A 16,130-nucleotide genomic window follows, 5' to 3' on the forward strand; every position below is an offset into this window, starting at 1 on the left:
CGCGAAGGAGAAGCTTCAGCTGTCCATAAGCCTCGCCGCCCTAGACGTCCTCGCGAGCTTGGCGGACGTTGGGATGCTGACGCCCGTGACCAACAAGCATGAGACGCTTAAGCCCGTGGGCGGAGACAGCCTCCGGCGATTCCGCGTCGTCCTTCTTCGTGGCGGCAGACCACATCCTGCTGAGGAATCCCCCGCTGTTGCTGGAGCGGTACGTGCCGTTGATGCCGACCATGTCCTTCGCGGGCGTCTGCGTGAACGCAATCGATGCCCGCTTCCCCGATGACGTGCGCCTCGAATTCGACGTCGACCTCTGAGTCTGAGGCGGGGTGATCGTGATGGTACGAACGGACCCTGCGTCAGACGGCTTGCGAGAGCGATCGTGGTCCTTGTAATGCGACGGCACGGACCGCAGGAGGAATGGCTTCCTCGCGGTGTGCAATGCCGGGTGCTCATCGTCGGCCTGGTAGCCTTCCCCGCGTTCAAGACGCGAGGAAGACGAGTAGACAGTGTGCTCTGGCTCGCCGTCCGACTCGTCAGACGATGACCAGACCGAGGAACCAGATGAAGAACCAGTGTCTTCGATGAGCGAGCCCATGTAAGACGAGCGCGAAGACGCCGTCGAGGCAGAAGACCTCGAGTGGACCAGAGGCGGTGGCACAACAAGGCGGCTCTGGCCTGACGAGACTGAGATGGTAGACGTCGGCCGCGACGAAGCGATCGACATGCGCTTCGTTATCTCGGAGAGGGTTTCCTCTGGGGACGTCCTGCTCGAAGTCGACTCGAAGGAATTGGTACGCGAGAACCCAGAACGCGTGCTCTCTTCCGAGTTTGTGCGAGACATTTGGTTGCGCCTGTAGGCCTCCGACCTGGCGTGCGTGCCGCGGGTGACCCTGTCCATGGCGGAAGCCCTGGTGGCCTGCGAGTAGTTCGTAAGGAAGGGCGTCCAGACGTTGAGCGCAGTCGTCTCATCGAAACGGAGGTCGTAGTCCAAGAGGTAGAGCAGCTGCTGTTCCATAAGGTTGATCTCCGGAGTCGAGAAGATGACGGAGTAGGACGCCCAGTGCTTGTTCTTCGGCGACGAGTCGTTGAGGTACTTGGCGCTGACTATGAGCGTGGCGAGGAAGATACGATGCTTCGCCGACCAGTTCCTCTCTGCGTAAATTGTCAAAAGAGCGAGAATGACGCATATATGCGCACGCACCCGGAGAGACAGGCAGCTTGCCACTCAACCGCTCCAGGTAAATGAGAGTCGTAAGGAGCGTGGCGACGTGCACTCGCGATACGCGCACGAGCGTTAACACAAAGTCGCGCAGGCTGAGCTTGGGCGAGGATTGCCAGCGATCGCCAGACACCGCATGCGGCGGCGTGGGGCCTGCAATTCTGGACGACTCGCCGTCAATCTGGATGAGTTCCGAGGCTCGCTGAGCGACGAACTCAACCATGTCAGGCGTGACATGGCGGCTGAGCAGGCGGACGAGATCGCGGTTGTGGCTCGCTACTGGGGCGAGCGAGGCGGGGTGACGGGGAAGTGCGAGCAGATCGGCAGACATGATGAGAGAAGGGACGTAGGTAGAAATGTTTTTATCGGTTTTTGAATGCCCTTCAAGGGCGGGCGAGCGAGACAAGGAACAAAAGATGAGGGAATGAGGAGAGAGAGGCTGCTCCTCGGCTCACCGCGCTTTTATTCTGCTCAGGGGCCAACCAAACAATGCGCGCGCGGAACAGCCCAGTGCGTAATGAAGACTATCGGACGTCCACATCTGTCGATCCTAGGCGACATACGCGGTCGCCCAATGACAACCCGAGCATGACCAGGGAGGCAGAGCGGCAGCGCTTTTCGCCGCGGAGTCAGCCCATGTGGAGTCCAGCACACCAGAGATACAACTCGGACAGGTCGGGAGAGAGCAACATAGCCAGGGAACAACGCTAGCAAGAGCAACAGCACGGGTAGAAAAACCGATATGATGGAAGCAGAGAACAAGTGCGCGTGTGAATTTCTGATGGACCCACAACTCCAAATGGCTACACACAACGGATTCCGAGTCAACGAAAAAGCTATTTCCTTAGGGAACTAACGATGCTTTATAGTACAAGACGACAGCATGATACAGATACTTTAGATATCGATGCAAAAGACCCGAGTCCATCAGCCGAAATCCAGGTATCACTGCACCCTCTCCAGAGGACGCCCTCGCTCATCACCTCCTTCACGAGCCCTCACTTTCATATCGCACCCCTTCACGCACCATACCCCTCCTCCCTCAGCGTCTTCATCTCGCTCAACCGCCTGCGCATATCCTTCTCCGTCGGCGTCGGCGGCACCCTCCTCGCAAGCGCCGCCCCGAACAGGGTGCACAAACCGCCGAAGCGCAGCACCCACGCCACGCCATTCTTGCCATAGTACGTGTCCTCAGCCGCGCTAGGGTCGGCGGTGTTGCTCACGCCGTCAACAGCGCGGAAGATGATGCTCGTCACGATTGCAACCTGGAAAAGGGTCAATATATAGACCTATACCTTTCTCTGGGCGTGAAGCGACTCACGATGAATTGAGGCATGACGATGGCGAGGTTGTGGATACCCAAGATTGTGCCGCCCTGGGATTGCTGATCCTGGTTTGCCGCAGACGCGTCGAGGTCGTCGAGAGAGCGACGACGCAGCAGCGGTCTACGTTCGTTCACCAGATCATGCAGATGGTCTGGTACCGAAGCAGCCCGCGCATGCAAATTCGGCCTGGAGGTTGACGGTGGTGGCGGCTCGCGCGTCTTCGGAAGCTCCTTCAAAAGCTGCACATGCTTGTTAGCATCTTCCTTCCTCCGTCAAACCGGCCTCCCTCACCTCCATAATAATCGCAAACGGTGTCCACATCGCCACCGACCAGCAAATCCCCACCAGCGCAATGAACGCCGTCGCCTGCTTCGTCGTACTGATGAAGAACGTGCTGAACGTGAGTATGCTGAAAAATACCAGCGCGCCCGTCCAGATGTTGCGCAAGAGGAACGGCATGAAGGGCAGACGCAGTGGGCGGCCCTTGCGAGCGGCTTCCGCGCGCCACTGGCGGACGGTGTTGCGCAGGCGCTCAAGCTCTGCGTCCTCGCTGACGTCTTCCTTGTGTGCTAGCAGGCGCCTGTCGCGGTTGGCAAGGTAGGGAAGGATGGTGCCGGAGATGACGGCCACTGCGCAGGATGATGAGTTGGGGGCCTCATGATACTGAGACGGAACGTACCGATGCTGTACATCAACATGGCGAACTCGCCCGTACGCGTCGCAAGCTCAGGATCAGGTTCCCTTCCAAGCTCGTAGGCCATCACCTGGCCCATGTACGTTGTTCTAAGCACTGTCAGATGGGATCCCTCTATTCTTTGTCTGCATAACTCACGCGTAGAACAGGAATGGGAACCTATACGCCATTAGCAAACGTGCGGGACAAGCATCGATGCGCTCACCATCCCATGAAGGCCATCAATTGCACGTAGCACACTCGTCGGATGGGCTTTGGCAGATGAATAATCGCGTTCCAAATACTATCCAAGACCTCGCGGAATTTGCTGCGCGGGCCATTAGCAACCGCAGGATATCCAGTCTCACACCAACGTACCCATTCTTCTGGTGTACTTCCGGACGCGCTTCCTCTTCGTGACACCAGCACGTTATCCAGACGGTAACGACGAGGATCACGATGCAAATGATGCAGAACTTGCGGAACTGGTCCCCGCCGACCCATCGTAAGAAGGGCAGCTGAGCGAGGGGGAAGTACCCAAAGCCAAAGCCGATGATGTTCCCGGCGTGGGTCATCCTTCCGTGCCATGCATTGCCCGCATTGATTTGCGAGGTCGGCGCGATGTCGAGCAGGAGGTTGCGTAAGGATGCTTGCAGTGCATTGAGCGCGAAGTCGAGGATGTAGAATGAGACGACGGCGAAAGCGATCGCGGTGGACTGAACCTATAGAGCAGAGGTTCAGCCGGCGCCGTAAACACATAGCGCATGACGCACCCTGTGGTTCCGTGCCTCGTCCCAGTCACCCGCCCCCACGCCGAAGAGGTCGACGAAGAAGGCCGCGAGGACCTGGCAATACGCAAGCGTGATGGTCGAGAAGACGAGGGCGGCGGTCGAAGACGCGATCCAGAACCGGCGCCTGTACTTGCTGGTCGACGAGTCCGATATAGCACCTGCAAGTCCGCGCGCACCATCAGCGCTTCCACCCGTGACTCGCATGCCCTATCCACGCACCGATGATGGGCTGCGCGACGAGCCCGCTGATCGGCCCCGCGAGCCAGACCAGCGCCGTGAGCTGCTCGGAGAGCCCGAGACCTAGCAAGAACGGCGTCCCATAGCTGCATGTCGGGAGCACCCCCATCAGCCACCGCGCCTCAATCCCCCCACGCATTCGACCACGCACCCTAACTCAACGGTCCATGCGATCTGCGCGCCCGCCATCGAGATACTCAGCGTGATGAGGTCCCATGTCGTCAGTCTCTTCTTCTTCACGTCCGCCGGCGCCGGCGCCTGCTCGGGAGGCGACTTGTGCCTCGCGAGCGACGTGCCCCCAGCGCCCGGGCTCCCGCCGTCCTGGCGGTCCCGCGCAGCGGGCCACGGCATCTGCGACGTCGGGTCGGGGTCGTCTGCGACTGGCGGGATCATGGAGGTTCAGGACAAGTGCCGCAAGCGTCCGTGCCGTGCCTTTCGAGGCGCGGAGCTCGAGGCGGGGCGTGATTACACTGTCATCACCGCCACCCTATCAGCTGGGCCGAACGTGCGCTGCGTGGGGGCAGCAAGGCCTGTATAGAAGTCACACACACCGATATTGCGTACTCGAAGAGCAGAGGGGGCTGTATGTTTACGTCTCAATCGTCGTTCCGATAGGACCACGAAGGGATTCAATTGTAGGGCTCGCCCAGAACCGACGGAGATTGAATCTACTTCTGAAGCACCCCCGACTGTAAAGGGGGCGCGACAAGGGAGCGATGCGAGCTACAGGCCACTGGGTCGTACTAGTAGACAGGGTAGTCATAGGATGGATAGTTGACGGCTTGGCAAACGAGAACACATCAGGAAGGGGCGGGGAAGTAAAGGTGCGGTTGGATGGATGTAACGAAGCCAAGGTCGGGTGCACGATCCCAACGCCTTGAGTCATGAGCGCGAGGACCGGCAGGGGATAGGCGCACCACGGACAAAACAGAACAGGTGCTAGCGAACGAGAGCGTAGACGTACGTACTCACGACAGCAAGAGAACAATCTTCGAGTTAATAGATAATCACTGGCGAGCGAGACGAGCGACAAGGCCAATCGATAGACATCCAGGTTCTGGGACAAGGTATAGGCCAAGATATAGATACAATGTACACTGCGAAAGCGAGTTAGCTAGAAATACAGCAACCATAGTGTGAACTCAATCGTACCGGATACACAAAACAGATATTAGCGCCCAGCCTAGACGTATAGGTGTCCGCGTCCATGTAGTACAGCGATGTGCGAGGGAGCATGACAGGTGAAGAAGAAATAGATGGGGAGTAATGCAGGGTAGGTAACCCCCTTCAGAGGCCCATACGCTCCGCTAATGTTCGATCCGTGGACGTTTGCGCCTGCCCGCGGCGGCTAGAACCACTCCCACCTGAGCCCGCGCCGCCACCACCACCGCCTCCTCCATTGCGACCATTCTGGCGCCCCCTACCTCCTTCCGAGCTTCGGTCTCTATCGCGCTGCGCCCGATTCTGCTCTGGCGAACGTCGCGCATCGACGTCCATGTCGACAGCATTGTTGTTGGCATTGGCGCCGCCCCCACCTCCGCCTCCGCCCCCTCCATCGGCGTTACGGCGGCGACGCCGCCCACCCCGTGACTGGGACGACTCGCGGGCCATCCCGGACTGTTGCGAGGCAGGCTTGTCGGCACCAGCGAGCCGCGCCTTCTTGTGGGCACGAGGGCCCGTGGGTGGGAGCCTGGCGGCGGCCGGTGCAGTGGGAATGCTGCCGTTACTAGTTGCCGGGCCATGGAGGGACGCTTGTGGGGAGTGAGGAGAGCGGATGTTGTTGTGTTGTTGGGCCGAAGACATCAAGCCCTCGTATGACTTGTCGAGCTCGTCTCTGAGGAGTATGGTTGAGTTCGAGGTGAAGGGGAATGTGGCGCATACGCACGATAGGGAGGATATTGCGCTGTGCGATTCTGCGCAACTCGATTAGATGGGTTGCTACGTGCACGAGGGGCCCACGTACCTCGGAGAGCAGCTTCCAGTCTCTCCACAACGCGACGCAGCCCTCGTACTTCCTCCTTCAGCCTCCCCGTCTCGCTCTGCTTCAGCAGGTTGTACAGCTCATCGTTCTCGCCCTGCAGCCGCTGTGCACGCTCTACGAGAGCTGTGATAGTGCCAGAGCGCGACGAGCCTTCTAGCGCAACCGGGTCGTGCTCTAGGGCGGGCAGAAGGAGGGAAGCGTAGACGGGGGGAAGGGTTACTGCGTCCGTCTTCACGGGCTCGGGCTTCGTGTTGACATGCTCGCGCAGGCGCCTGACTTCGTCCTGCAATCGTTACAGCCCCCCATTCGCGCGTCAGCAGCACCGCACTCACAGTCAGTTCCGCGACCTGCGTGTCGCGCTGTCGCAGCGCGGCCTCGAGCTCGATCTCGCGCATACTCGGGAGGTCCATGGCGCGGTGGCGTGCGGGGCGAGTCTATCAGGGCAGGTAGGTGCGGCGGGCGAGATACGCGTTAGATATTTAGTAAAACGTCCGTGGAATCATAACAAGGACAGGTCCAAGGAGATGCGAAGGAAAAGCGTCCGAGCGCGCGCTGCTGTTGGTCCGAGTGGGGAACAAGCCAGGACAGGCATTGTTCTGGATTAGTCATACGTCGACCCCCGATCCAAACACGCGCAAGCAGATGGTAAAAACGCGATCGGAGGCGCGTCTGCTCTTCGTCCCCTCCCTCCATGTTCTCCATCTCTCATATTCGAGTCAAATGGTGAGTTCAAGCTTCCCCCCTCCTTCTCCTGCTACGATTACAATTATATTCACACTGTATGAGTGCTTGGTTTTCGGACCATGCACCGTGAGTTTTTACTACAACGGTATATGAGCTCTACTCGATTCCTCTTTCGTCAACGATCGCTCGACACCCACATGCTAACTCTTTTCCCAGGTATGCATTGTCATGTCCAGAGGATGAGCGCCCCACCCGCATATGTCTGTAGTTTTCAATCCTGCTTGTACTTTTACTGGCATCATCATGCCATATCTCTGCAATGCACTGTCTGCTTGCCATGTATGAATGTTCGTTCCAGCATCCACGAGTGCACTCGAGAGTGTTACTTGAGAAACGCACGCATCCAGGCAAAAAGCAAAATGATGTACGTAGAAGGTTGGGCATCCCGTCAACGCCTCACCTCGGGTTGCAAAGCCTCAGACACACGACTGATAGCCGCCATCGTATCGTGACATCTGTTCGTGCTTGAGTGGGGATGAAGAGAGAATCGACAACGGTATTCAAGAAAGGGAATTGGCCGTTCAAACGGGAAAACCCTCGGAAATGAATGACTCGCAGGGCATCGTCCATAGCCAGCAAGCTGGGAAGATTGGGGACACCGAAAAGGCGCATATCACCGCTGATTCGACCGTGCCATGCTTGCGGCCGCTACTGGAAAGATCGCCAGAAGACGCCAAGGTCGGGAGGAGGCAACGAGACCTGCCCGAACAGGAAGTATGGCTATGTTGAAGCTCGCATGGGAAAAGTTTCCATCAAAGGATGATTCGTCGCGCTCTACTGTGTCAGCACCTCTCCGTCGAAAGCGTCCGAGGGTACTTGGCCCTGCGTCTGGGTGAGAGCACCTGGCAGAATGTAGAAGAATTCGGAAGACTTGACAAGACCTGGAGTCGGCTGGTATGCCACCGGAAGCGTGCATCGAGGACAGTTCTGACGAAACTGCCGCTCGTGTCCCCCGCCTTGCCTGGTGGTGAAGTTAATCAGAAGGTGAACAATAGAGAGCGAAGACGAGGAGGGCTTCTTACCTCTCAATAATGAGCGAATCCCCGGGAACGGCGTTCAGCTTGAACACATGCGCCTTCCCTGCCTCGCTGTCTTGCGCACGAACAATGATTGCATTGTCCGTTCGGCGTCGAGGAAGTGCGGAGAGGACCTTGTCGATGACGAGCTGTGAAAGCGTGTTTCAATCCCGCCGAGATTCGTGCTGAGACGAAGAGCGAACGAACAATGAACTCGCCACAGATGCAGTCTGGTGATGGATCATGGGACGATCAGCATTCTCCTTCTGATAGACCGAGGGGGATTCGTTTAGTAACGTACAGTAAACTCGTAACGCAGTGGTGCTGGACTCGGTGGGTCGAGCTAGTTACCCGCTGGATATTAACATGAGGATACAGTCGGTACAGACGTTTAGCGCACCGTCTTGAGAGGAGGCAACAGTCGAGCGCGAGATGACCTTGGGCATGGCTGGCGGAACGGAGGAGAGGAGAAGCAAGCGGAACAAAGGAGCGGTGATGAAGAAGGAGCTGAGAGTGATGAACCCTGCAGCAGGCTCGCGGCCACGTGCGCACGGCGTTCGGAGATTCCGCCCACAAAAGCAATTTCGCGGAGCAGATGCCGGCAGGGAGCCACGTGTTAATTCTTCTAGACGTCACGCTTCCCGATATTAGTATTACTACCTCCGACGTGCCTCCGACTCTCTTGTCTTCACCTCCCATTCCCCCGACTCCCCTCACCCGCGTACTTCTCGTGCACCGCCGTCGTCGCCGACGATGGCAGAGAAGGATGCCAGCGCCAGGCTGCGCAGAGCCGTCAAAGGTGTGCGCGACAGGCGCTTCGGGGCGCCTGAGCTGATCCCCTCGCAGAAAACAACCTTTTCCTCGTTCGACGTCTCATAACCCGGACGGACATCCGCAACCCAGACCCAGACCATAAGCGCTTCACGTCTCTTGCGTGGGCTGCTGTACTCGGTCATGAAGAGACGTTCGAGTTCTTGCTGGCGAACGATCACGACGAGGACGAGATCTCCAAAGTGCGTGCCTCATATTCCTAGACCTCATACGTGGCGCCAACATATATTTGCAGGACTCGGACAACAACACAATCCTCATGCTCCTCGCCAATCAGACTCCCACCACCAGCAGTCCCTACATCGATTCCCACACCGACTCTGGCGCGGCCCTCCGCATGGCCCGTATGTACTACGACCGCTACCCCGACACCCTCGACTGGGCGAACGCGGATGGGAAAACTGCGCTTCATTTCGCGGCAGAGAAGGGCAATGAAGAACTTGTCCGCGTGCGTCCCCTCGCTCTCATGATACCGTATGGCTGTGCTAACACGCAACTATAGATGCTATGCGACCTAGGTGCCGATTTCGACCTCGCAGACAACCAGGGTAACACTCCACTTCACTAGTACGTTCTTCGAATCAGTCTGTCGGCATCCCGCTCACGGCGCTCCGCTTCCAGTGCCAGCTCATGGGGGCACATTCCGGTATGTGCTCCCGATCTGTCTCAGAACGTTTCGCGCTGACGAGGATCACAGATCGTGCAGTTGCTCATCGAGCGTGGGTGCCAATTCAGCGCCAGGAACAATCAGGGCTTCACTGCCTCGGACTATGCATATTCGTGTGTACCTTTTGCCCTTTCCCGTCCCCCGTATATACTCACGCATCCCGATGATCGTCAGATTCAGCACGCGAGAGACGCTTCAGGATACCGCGCGCATCCAGTTCGAGATGAACAAGAAGTCACGACGCGCGGTGTATCAGCAGCATACAACCAGGTCGGACTACAATGCCCCACCACCTCCGCCCCCTTCGAAACCGCGAGAGATTCGCCAACGATCCGCGAACCGTGTGCGCAGTGGATCTGGGACGAGTCGCACGACCACGACGTCCGATAGTGGCGACATGGAGAGCCTTGGCGTCAGCCAGCACAGCCAGTCATCGATATCCGCGTCGTCCTCGCCTTCCCAGCCGTTAGGCACACACATGCAATACATGCAAAGATCTGCCAACGGATCGTCGAGTGGAGCGCGGTCTTTCTCCACTGTTGGTTCGTCGCGTCATGCTCAGCCTACGAATGGCTCCTCAGCTCTTTCGCCCATAGCTACCCGGATGCGTGAGCGCGATGCAGACGCGATGGAGAAGTACCTGAACCGGAACCGAAGCGGCAGCAATGGGACGGCATCGACAGACGCACCACGGTCGTACCAGTCATCAAATGGACTGTCGGTTACCAGCGATCATCTACCTCCCATATCGCAACTCTCGTTGGGCGGTCCGCATACGCCTAGACGACTCCGCCCATCCATGTCGGCTGCCCAACTGCGCTCGCCCAGGTCCGAGCTCGCGCCCACGTCGAACGAAAACCGCAATAGGTCTGGGACCTCACCGTCGCAAGTGCGCCCGGTCGCAGCGGCTGCCCCACCATCGCACGCGCTTACTCGTTCCTCGTCAACGTCCAACTCGTTGCGAGGGCCGTTCAGACCCGCAGGCGGGAGCGTCTACGAGGAGCCAGAGACGTACAGCGAGACGTACACAGGGCCGTCCATCCAGTACGCGCAGTTCCCCGAGCCGCCGTTGACGCCGGAAGACAACGCAACGCCGACCATTGCATCGACGACGCTCAACACTGCGACGACCAACAGCCGGCGTCACGCGCTGCACAATATCCTCACCAAGCCGCTGGCCTCCCTCGACCGGCTCGAGAACGCCAGCCACCGGAGGGGCATGTCCGCGTCGTCGCTGCGCGGCTAGTCTCCCATGTCCCTGTTGTACCCCAACCCCAAACGCCACCCAACCCCTTCTCTTGACTTTGCCTCTCGCTTCGCGCATGTACTACTCACTCATACCAGCACCTTGCCTGCCTGCCATGTACGCACTCTTCTCCCATATTTACCGTCCTGTTTTGCTGTCCCTTTCGTTGGCTGCAATACCCATCCCGATGCCATTCATGCCATGCCTATGTATTGTTAACTCGCACTTGACATTGTATACAGTCTATCGTACATATTATTCGCCCGCGCATGTTTCGTGTAGCAAGACGTATATAGACGCTTGGCTGCCTACCTGTCTTGATTACCACCTTCTTTCATGTTGTGATTTGGATGGGGGAAATGAAGCGTGACATCAAAGAAACGGCTTGTCTTCATGTTTGGAGATGTAGGTCCACTCCCGGCAAAACCCGGTGGAAGATAGGGTGTGACTCATTCCTATCTTCCACTCGTCCCTTTCTTGACCTGAACTCTCACGTGTGCTGACCTTGTGGCAACCCTGTTGCGCTACGACGAGCTCTAGAATCGACTCTTGTGCTCTCATCTCTGGCGTGCTGGCCCGATGCCTACTTGTTCCACGGATTGTCGTCAAGACACAGCTTCAACCCACCCAATGCGACCTCCTCGCCGTGATAAATGAAGTGCACCTACGCCATCAGGAAAGCGTATGCAGCTCAGGTCTTATGCTACTCCGGACGATTTTGAACAGGCTCCGGCGACACGTTGAACTACTCCGGCGACGTTTCGAACAGACTCCGGCGACACGCTGAACAAACACCGGCGACACTCTGAACATCGGCAGCTCATCTACGCCGACGCATTCTATCAACATCGAGGTACAGTGCCCCCGCTTGTCCGCTGTCGCGTTCATTCCTCCTCTCATTGGGCTTCATTACCAACACACAGGCTCTTGCATGTGAGTATACGAGGTCGTGATATATTTTCCTTGGAACCGCGCAGGTTGGGAGCGCACACGGCGCTGACTACCCTCCGTATGGCATGCTCACAGGTGTTCACAAGCGCGATGATCTTGGACAGCGGACTCTGCAGTGCTTGTTCCTTGACGACGGGAGTGGCCACGCAGCTCGTCATCGCTCTGCAGGTGGTCAGCGTGCGGTAATGGGCCCTCAACGGCTTGCTCCTGCTGCGCTGGTGCGGTGATGACCAGCCGTTCTTCTGTGAACAGGGACTGTCGAATTTTCGTTGACCTCAGAGGCACAAGCCTTCTTCCTAAGAGAACGACTGCTCCACCACGGCTTCACTGCGCCCTTGATTCGTTGTCCTCACGCCTTCGGGTGGCCAACGCTTGAAATGACCGGCCTCATTTCCTACGGCGTCTCTTTCGAATACCCTCTCCCACACGCCTGGCGCTCTCAACTCGACAGCGAACACCTCCTCGTCGCCACCGACATTTTCGGCCTTCTCACAGGCAAGTAAATCCGTTAAATGAATGCGTGGGATCTCTGTTGCGTCTGTTGATTTCGCCTGCGTTTGTCGTACAGCCTGCATTGATACGCAGCAAGTAGACTCAAACGGACGAGGGTATACAAACAGTGATCCTGTCAACGGTGGGCGCATCTGATGTTATTCCCCTCACCTCGACATCCGGCCAGGGGATGCACAGTCGACTGCGTCGTGCCTCGAACCTTGCTTTGGGTGGGTGTGGGATTGCCTTGTTCGAAGGGAAATTTACTCACGGTTGAAGATCGGTGATGTGGACTCGCGTGCGGTGCGGCGCTCTACTTTCGAATCTCGCCCAGAGCACTGAAGTAGCACTCGTCGACTTCCTTGAATGTACCTTTTAGGAGCTCAGCGCTGTCCATCACTATACCAAAAGGCTACGCGAATCGAGCAGGCTTGGAACGAATTCATCACACCCAAAACCTTGGCACAATCAAGACGAACAGAAGCGCGCCTTGGAGTGGCAAATACAGCTCGGTGCAAGCATATCCTATATAACTACCCAAGATTGGAAACCACTAGAAGCAGCGGCGCGCAAAGAGACGATATTGACGAGTGGGTGGCGCCCGTCACCGAGACTCTCGGAGCACGGAAGGCGTGCCTCCATCCCGAACAGAAGCCCTCGCACCTTTGAGCCCAGAACTGCGCCTGCATACCTCCTGCGACGTCCAACCTAGAACTCTCACGCTGTGCCCGCCTATTCGGACGGCTCAGCAGGATTCTTGGCGCACCACTGACAGAACCCAGCACGACTCAGTGACAGCAGGAGTATTCATATGAAGACACAGCAGCGCGCCGCCCAGCGTAGAGATCATGAGGTTGAAGGGCCAGCGACATGATTTAGAACGCAACATGCGCTCATCTGACAGATTTGCAGGACGTTGAACAAGGTGAGACGGCGGCGAAAGCCGCCCCGGAGGAGGAAATCGGATTACTTGTCAGGGAGGCGGATAACTTGCCAGGGAGGCGGATTGCTTGCCAGGGAGGTGGGGCGAAACGCCCAGCAAGGCGTCTAAATGTTCCCCGGAGTAGCAGGAGGAGGCGGGCCTCGTGCTGCGTGGACGATTGATTGTAAACAAATACGAATATACTGAATGAATCGATCAATGGCGGGGACGCGAGGAAGGAATCAGGCTCACCGGATAAGCGGGCACTCGGACGACTGGGCCCATGCGAAATGAATATTCGGATTGCTGAACGGGTAAGATTGAACAGACGAGTCGGGAAACAGCAGCCAGTCGGGTAACAGCGAAGAGTAGCGTTTCACGCAGAAGTGTATATGGAGGAATCAGGAAAGAGACTACGTGCGCGAGTGTGAGGTGCGCGCCACCCGCATACCTCGAGGCGCAGTGGTCTCTCCTCTTGAGGCGCGGCTTGGCAGGGAAATCGTTTGAGAAGAGGCTGTCTGTATGAGCGGAGCGGACCAGAAGGCCGGAGGTGCGGATTTCTTCCCTTCCTCGCAGCGTGTTGGCGAGCCAGAAGGCGGGATCGTCAAGGCTGTCAAAGGTCCGCTTTGGTCGGGACGGGCGGGTCGGGGGCTCATCTCACTGTAGCTTGATTATTTCTATGCGAGGGTGGCCGCGCGATAAGCTTCGCACCCATACATGCGAGTCCGGGATAGTCGGGGCCATACGAGGTATTTCCTTGGGAGGCATGTCCTGGTGAGCTCGTGGATGGGTAGCCTCTTGGGGAACCAGTAATCGGTAGCAGCACGCGTTCTCGCCTCTCCATGATCACCAGATTAGGAATTGGGCGAAGGACGGTGGTCAGAGATCGATAAGCTGCCTACTACAACCCGGGAGTGCCCCATTCACCACAGCCTCGAAGATCAACATGTCGAGCTTGCCGCCAACGACGAGCGTAAATCTAGTCTCGCCTGCCGTTCCGGTGAGCCTTGACGCTAGCGCAGGGACGAATGTCGAATCATGACAGAGGGACGAGGGGAGATGGGCGAGCGGCACAGGGACCGTATTCCCGAACGATAAAGGTCCTTTAGACTGGCGGCGGATGTTCCGTGGTTGGGCGACAGAGGTACACGGTCTGGAGACAGAGGTACGCTCCGAAAACAGGGCCAGGACGGGAGTGATGAGGCGCCGCGACGCGAGGGGTAACGGTAGCGCCGTGAGGGTATTGTAGCTGCGCGAAGGATGATTGAAGCGGCGCGAAGGTATTGTAGCATGGCGGCTCCGGCGGTGGCAAGGTCGAGGCCTGTGGGCGCTGCCAGCAAGGGATATAGACGTTTGTCGGTGCGGCGAGGCAGACATCGGAGCAGGGACGCAGTCGTCGGAGGACGGAGGCGAAATAATGCTTGCGGTAGGCCGTGACATGCGGCGTCGGGATGTGGCATATGTTCCTGGGCGTGTTTGAGGCAAAGATATTGTAGATCGAGGGGACCGTATAGACCCTTGGAGGTGCTGCCAGGTTCGAGGCCTTGAAATGCGATGAGCAATGCGACAGCTAACTGGCAGGACAAAAGCCGACAAACGCGAACGAACGCCCGTCCATGGAGCGCCGAGGTACAGATAGACTTGGAGCGGTGCGGAGACCAACAGAGCGCGTAGTTGCGGGAGCACCAACGCCGACCGGGTATACTGAGCCGACAGTAGGTCCCCGTCTAGCGGGGAACAGAGTCTGCCTGGAAGGTCTTTGCTACCCCGGCCTCATCGCAGTTGAGCATAAAGACGACGATGGGCGCATGGAAGAACTCTAGCGGTTGCGGACGACGCCGCCGCCCGGCTATCGTCACGCACGCGTGTGCGACAGGAAGTAGAGGCGCTGCTCACGAGGGCAGATGGCTACCACGCTTCGCTATCACAAGAAGGCAACCATTGCGCCGCCTGAGACCGCGCGTAGCACAGAATGAGCACGGAAGGTTCCTTCTCGATGTAACCGGCGGCTGCTCCCGCAATAAATGTCAACAGACGCGTCTGATGTGCGGTCCGAGGACCGTAGGCCATCTAGCAACCTCGCAAAATGTTGTGCGCAAGAAGAGTCTCCTGCGCTTCGGTCAATTAGAAGAAGGTGGCTACGAAGAAGAGGCTGACCGCGGTGCAGGACGTAGGCGAGGTCGGCACAATCGGAGAGGCGTCCCAGTGCAGCTAACGCAGAGCACGCGCCAGGGCACCCTCCTAGTAATTTGCCGAGGGTCGGGGGATCGCGAGCGTCACCACGCTACAGGAAACCCGCGAAGGCAGGCGATCGCGGACAGGCTGAGGCATGCAGCTGCTCGGAGTCGTTGTGCTATGATGCATTGATGGAGTTTAGTGGCCGCCAACGCGCAGGCTTCTTGGCAGCGCGCGTCTTCAGGCCTAGCGCGGAGTGAGGGAGATAAGTGGTGGACTATGGGGGAGAAAAGGCGGTGTTGCGAGGAAGTAGAGGGGATAAGGAATGGAAGGCGCACTGGTGGTGACAGGATAGTGATGAGAAACGTTTGATGAGGCTGTAAGACAGACGCAAGGTGAGCATGCCTGAGGATTGCCTGAGGAGACATGCTGAGACGCGTCCTTTGCGGAAAGCAAGAGCTGCATGCCAGTGACGACTGGCCCCGAGGCCAGAGAGGATCCCGAGAGTCGCGGCGGTCGCCTCAGCGTGCTTGTACGAACGCAGGCGCGTCAAGACAACGTTGCATGGATCGACGGAATTCGCGGAGTAAATCTATGGGCCTAATCTGAGCTGCGACCTGTGCGGTTAACAGCTCCTCCTGAAGAAGTACGCGCTCGACATAGAGTTAGGTCGGAACAATGCAAGAACAATATAAATTTCTTTGGCAATTTCGTTATGGGGCGCTGTGCACGCTGTGGGGCACGCTCAGCATACAGCAGAGGGTTCGTCGCCACGCGGGATTAAGCAGGCAAGAAGCAGGCGCACGCAACGAGGGATCTGCACGGAAACAATTATGCAGCTTGGCAATACTCCCGCCGTC

The 16,130-nt window shown here is 57.9% G+C and overlaps 5 protein-coding genes across 5 annotated transcripts; 1 reads left to right on the forward strand and 4 right to left on the reverse strand.

Moving 5' to 3' along the window:
* Positions 1-40: 40 nt before the first annotated feature.
* On the reverse strand, positions 41-1,550 carry SCHCODRAFT_02498212 (uncharacterized protein; the record flags this gene model as incomplete). The annotated part of the gene is made up of 2 exons (XM_003037831.2): positions 41-1,152; positions 1,202-1,550. The coding sequence occupies 2 exons, from the start codon at positions 1,548-1,550 to the stop codon at positions 41-43; spliced, it is 1,461 nt and encodes a 486-aa protein (XP_003037877.1).
* Positions 1,551-1,969: 419 nt separating this feature from the next.
* Positions 1,970-4,673, reverse strand: SCHCODRAFT_02621776 (MFS general substrate transporter). Its single transcript, XM_003037832.2, has 10 exons — positions 4,397-4,673; positions 4,228-4,331; positions 3,991-4,166; positions 3,596-3,939; positions 3,444-3,545; positions 3,377-3,397; positions 3,224-3,327; positions 2,836-3,173; positions 2,541-2,783; positions 1,970-2,484 (listed from the first exon to the last, which is right to left on the reverse strand). The coding sequence occupies exons 1-10, from the start codon at positions 4,636-4,638 to the stop codon at positions 2,239-2,241; spliced, it is 1,920 nt and encodes a 639-aa protein (XP_003037878.2). The 5' UTR covers positions 4,639-4,673; the 3' UTR covers positions 1,970-2,238.
* Positions 4,674-5,331: 658 nt separating this feature from the next.
* Positions 5,332-6,806, reverse strand: SCHCODRAFT_01221170 (uncharacterized protein). Its single transcript, XM_050341278.1, has 4 exons — positions 6,559-6,806; positions 6,209-6,509; positions 6,131-6,158; positions 5,332-6,079 (listed from the first exon to the last, which is right to left on the reverse strand). The coding sequence occupies exons 1-4, from the start codon at positions 6,634-6,636 to the stop codon at positions 5,533-5,535; spliced, it is 954 nt and encodes a 317-aa protein (XP_050200451.1). The 5' UTR covers positions 6,637-6,806; the 3' UTR covers positions 5,332-5,532.
* A 597-nt stretch (positions 6,807-7,403) lies between these two features.
* SCHCODRAFT_02621786 (uncharacterized protein) lies at positions 7,404-8,483 on the reverse strand. The gene is made up of 5 exons (XM_003037834.2): positions 8,387-8,483; positions 8,288-8,329; positions 8,194-8,216; positions 7,993-8,135; positions 7,404-7,931 (listed from the first exon to the last, which is right to left on the reverse strand). Exons 1-5 carry the CDS (start codon positions 8,430-8,432, stop codon positions 7,745-7,747), a joined length of 441 nt encoding a protein of 146 aa, XP_003037880.1. The 5' UTR covers positions 8,433-8,483; the 3' UTR covers positions 7,404-7,744.
* A 256-nt stretch (positions 8,484-8,739) lies between these two features.
* On the forward strand, positions 8,740-10,730 carry SCHCODRAFT_02700067 (ankyrin; the record flags this gene model as incomplete). The annotated part of the gene is made up of 7 exons (XM_003036484.2): positions 8,740-8,785; positions 8,833-8,999; positions 9,053-9,265; positions 9,320-9,384; positions 9,439-9,463; positions 9,515-9,597; positions 9,659-10,730. 7 exons carry the CDS (start codon positions 8,740-8,742, stop codon positions 10,728-10,730), a joined length of 1,671 nt encoding a protein of 556 aa, XP_003036530.1.
* Positions 10,731-16,130: the final 5,400 nt, after the last annotated feature.

This window comes from Schizophyllum commune, assembly GCF_000143185.2.
Source record: "Schizophyllum commune H4-8 unplaced genomic scaffold SCHCOscaffold_5, whole genome shotgun sequence".
NCBI classification, from domain to species: domain Eukaryota; kingdom Fungi; phylum Basidiomycota; class Agaricomycetes; order Agaricales; family Schizophyllaceae; genus Schizophyllum; species Schizophyllum commune.

What these genes read in the sequence shown, in the direction of transcription:
- SCHCODRAFT_01221170 (XM_050341278.1), bottom strand. Translation starts at nt 6,636, where the DNA reads ATGGACCTCCCGAGTATGCGCGAGATCGAGCTCGAGGCCGCGCTGCGA. An exon ending in CGCAGGTCGCGGAACTGACT is followed by an intron (nt 6,510 to 6,558) that starts GTGAGTGCGGTG and finishes TAACGATTGCAG; the next exon opens with GACGAAGTCAGGCGCCTGCG. An exon ending in ACTGGAAGCTGCTCTCCGAG is followed by an intron (nt 6,159 to 6,208) that starts GTACGTGGGCCC and finishes CGAGTTGCGCAG; the next exon opens with AATCGCACAGCGCAATATCC.
- SCHCODRAFT_02621786 (XM_003037834.2), bottom strand. Translation starts at nt 8,432, where the DNA reads ATGCCCAAGGTCATCTCGCGCTCGACTGTTGCCTCCTCTCAAGACG. An exon ending in TGTTGCCTCCTCTCAAGACG is followed by an intron (nt 8,330 to 8,386) that starts GTGCGCTAAACG and finishes GCGGGTAACTAG; the next exon opens with CTCGACCCACCGAGTCCAGC. An exon ending in GATTCGCTCATTATTGAGAG is followed by an intron (nt 7,932 to 7,992) that starts GTAAGAAGCCCT and finishes CTTCACCACCAG; the next exon opens with GCAAGGCGGGGGACACGAGC.
- SCHCODRAFT_02621776 (XM_003037832.2), bottom strand. Translation starts at nt 4,638, where the DNA reads ATGATCCCGCCAGTCGCAGACGACCCCGACCCGACGTCGCAGATGCCG. An exon ending in CGTCGCGCAGCCCATCATCG is followed by an intron (nt 4,167 to 4,227) that starts GTGCGTGGATAG and finishes GCGGACTTGCAG; the next exon opens with GTGCTATATCGGACTCGTCG. An exon ending in CATGTTGATGTACAGCATCG is followed by an intron (nt 3,174 to 3,223) that starts GTACGTTCCGTC and finishes CATCCTGCGCAG; the next exon opens with TGGCCGTCATCTCCGGCACC.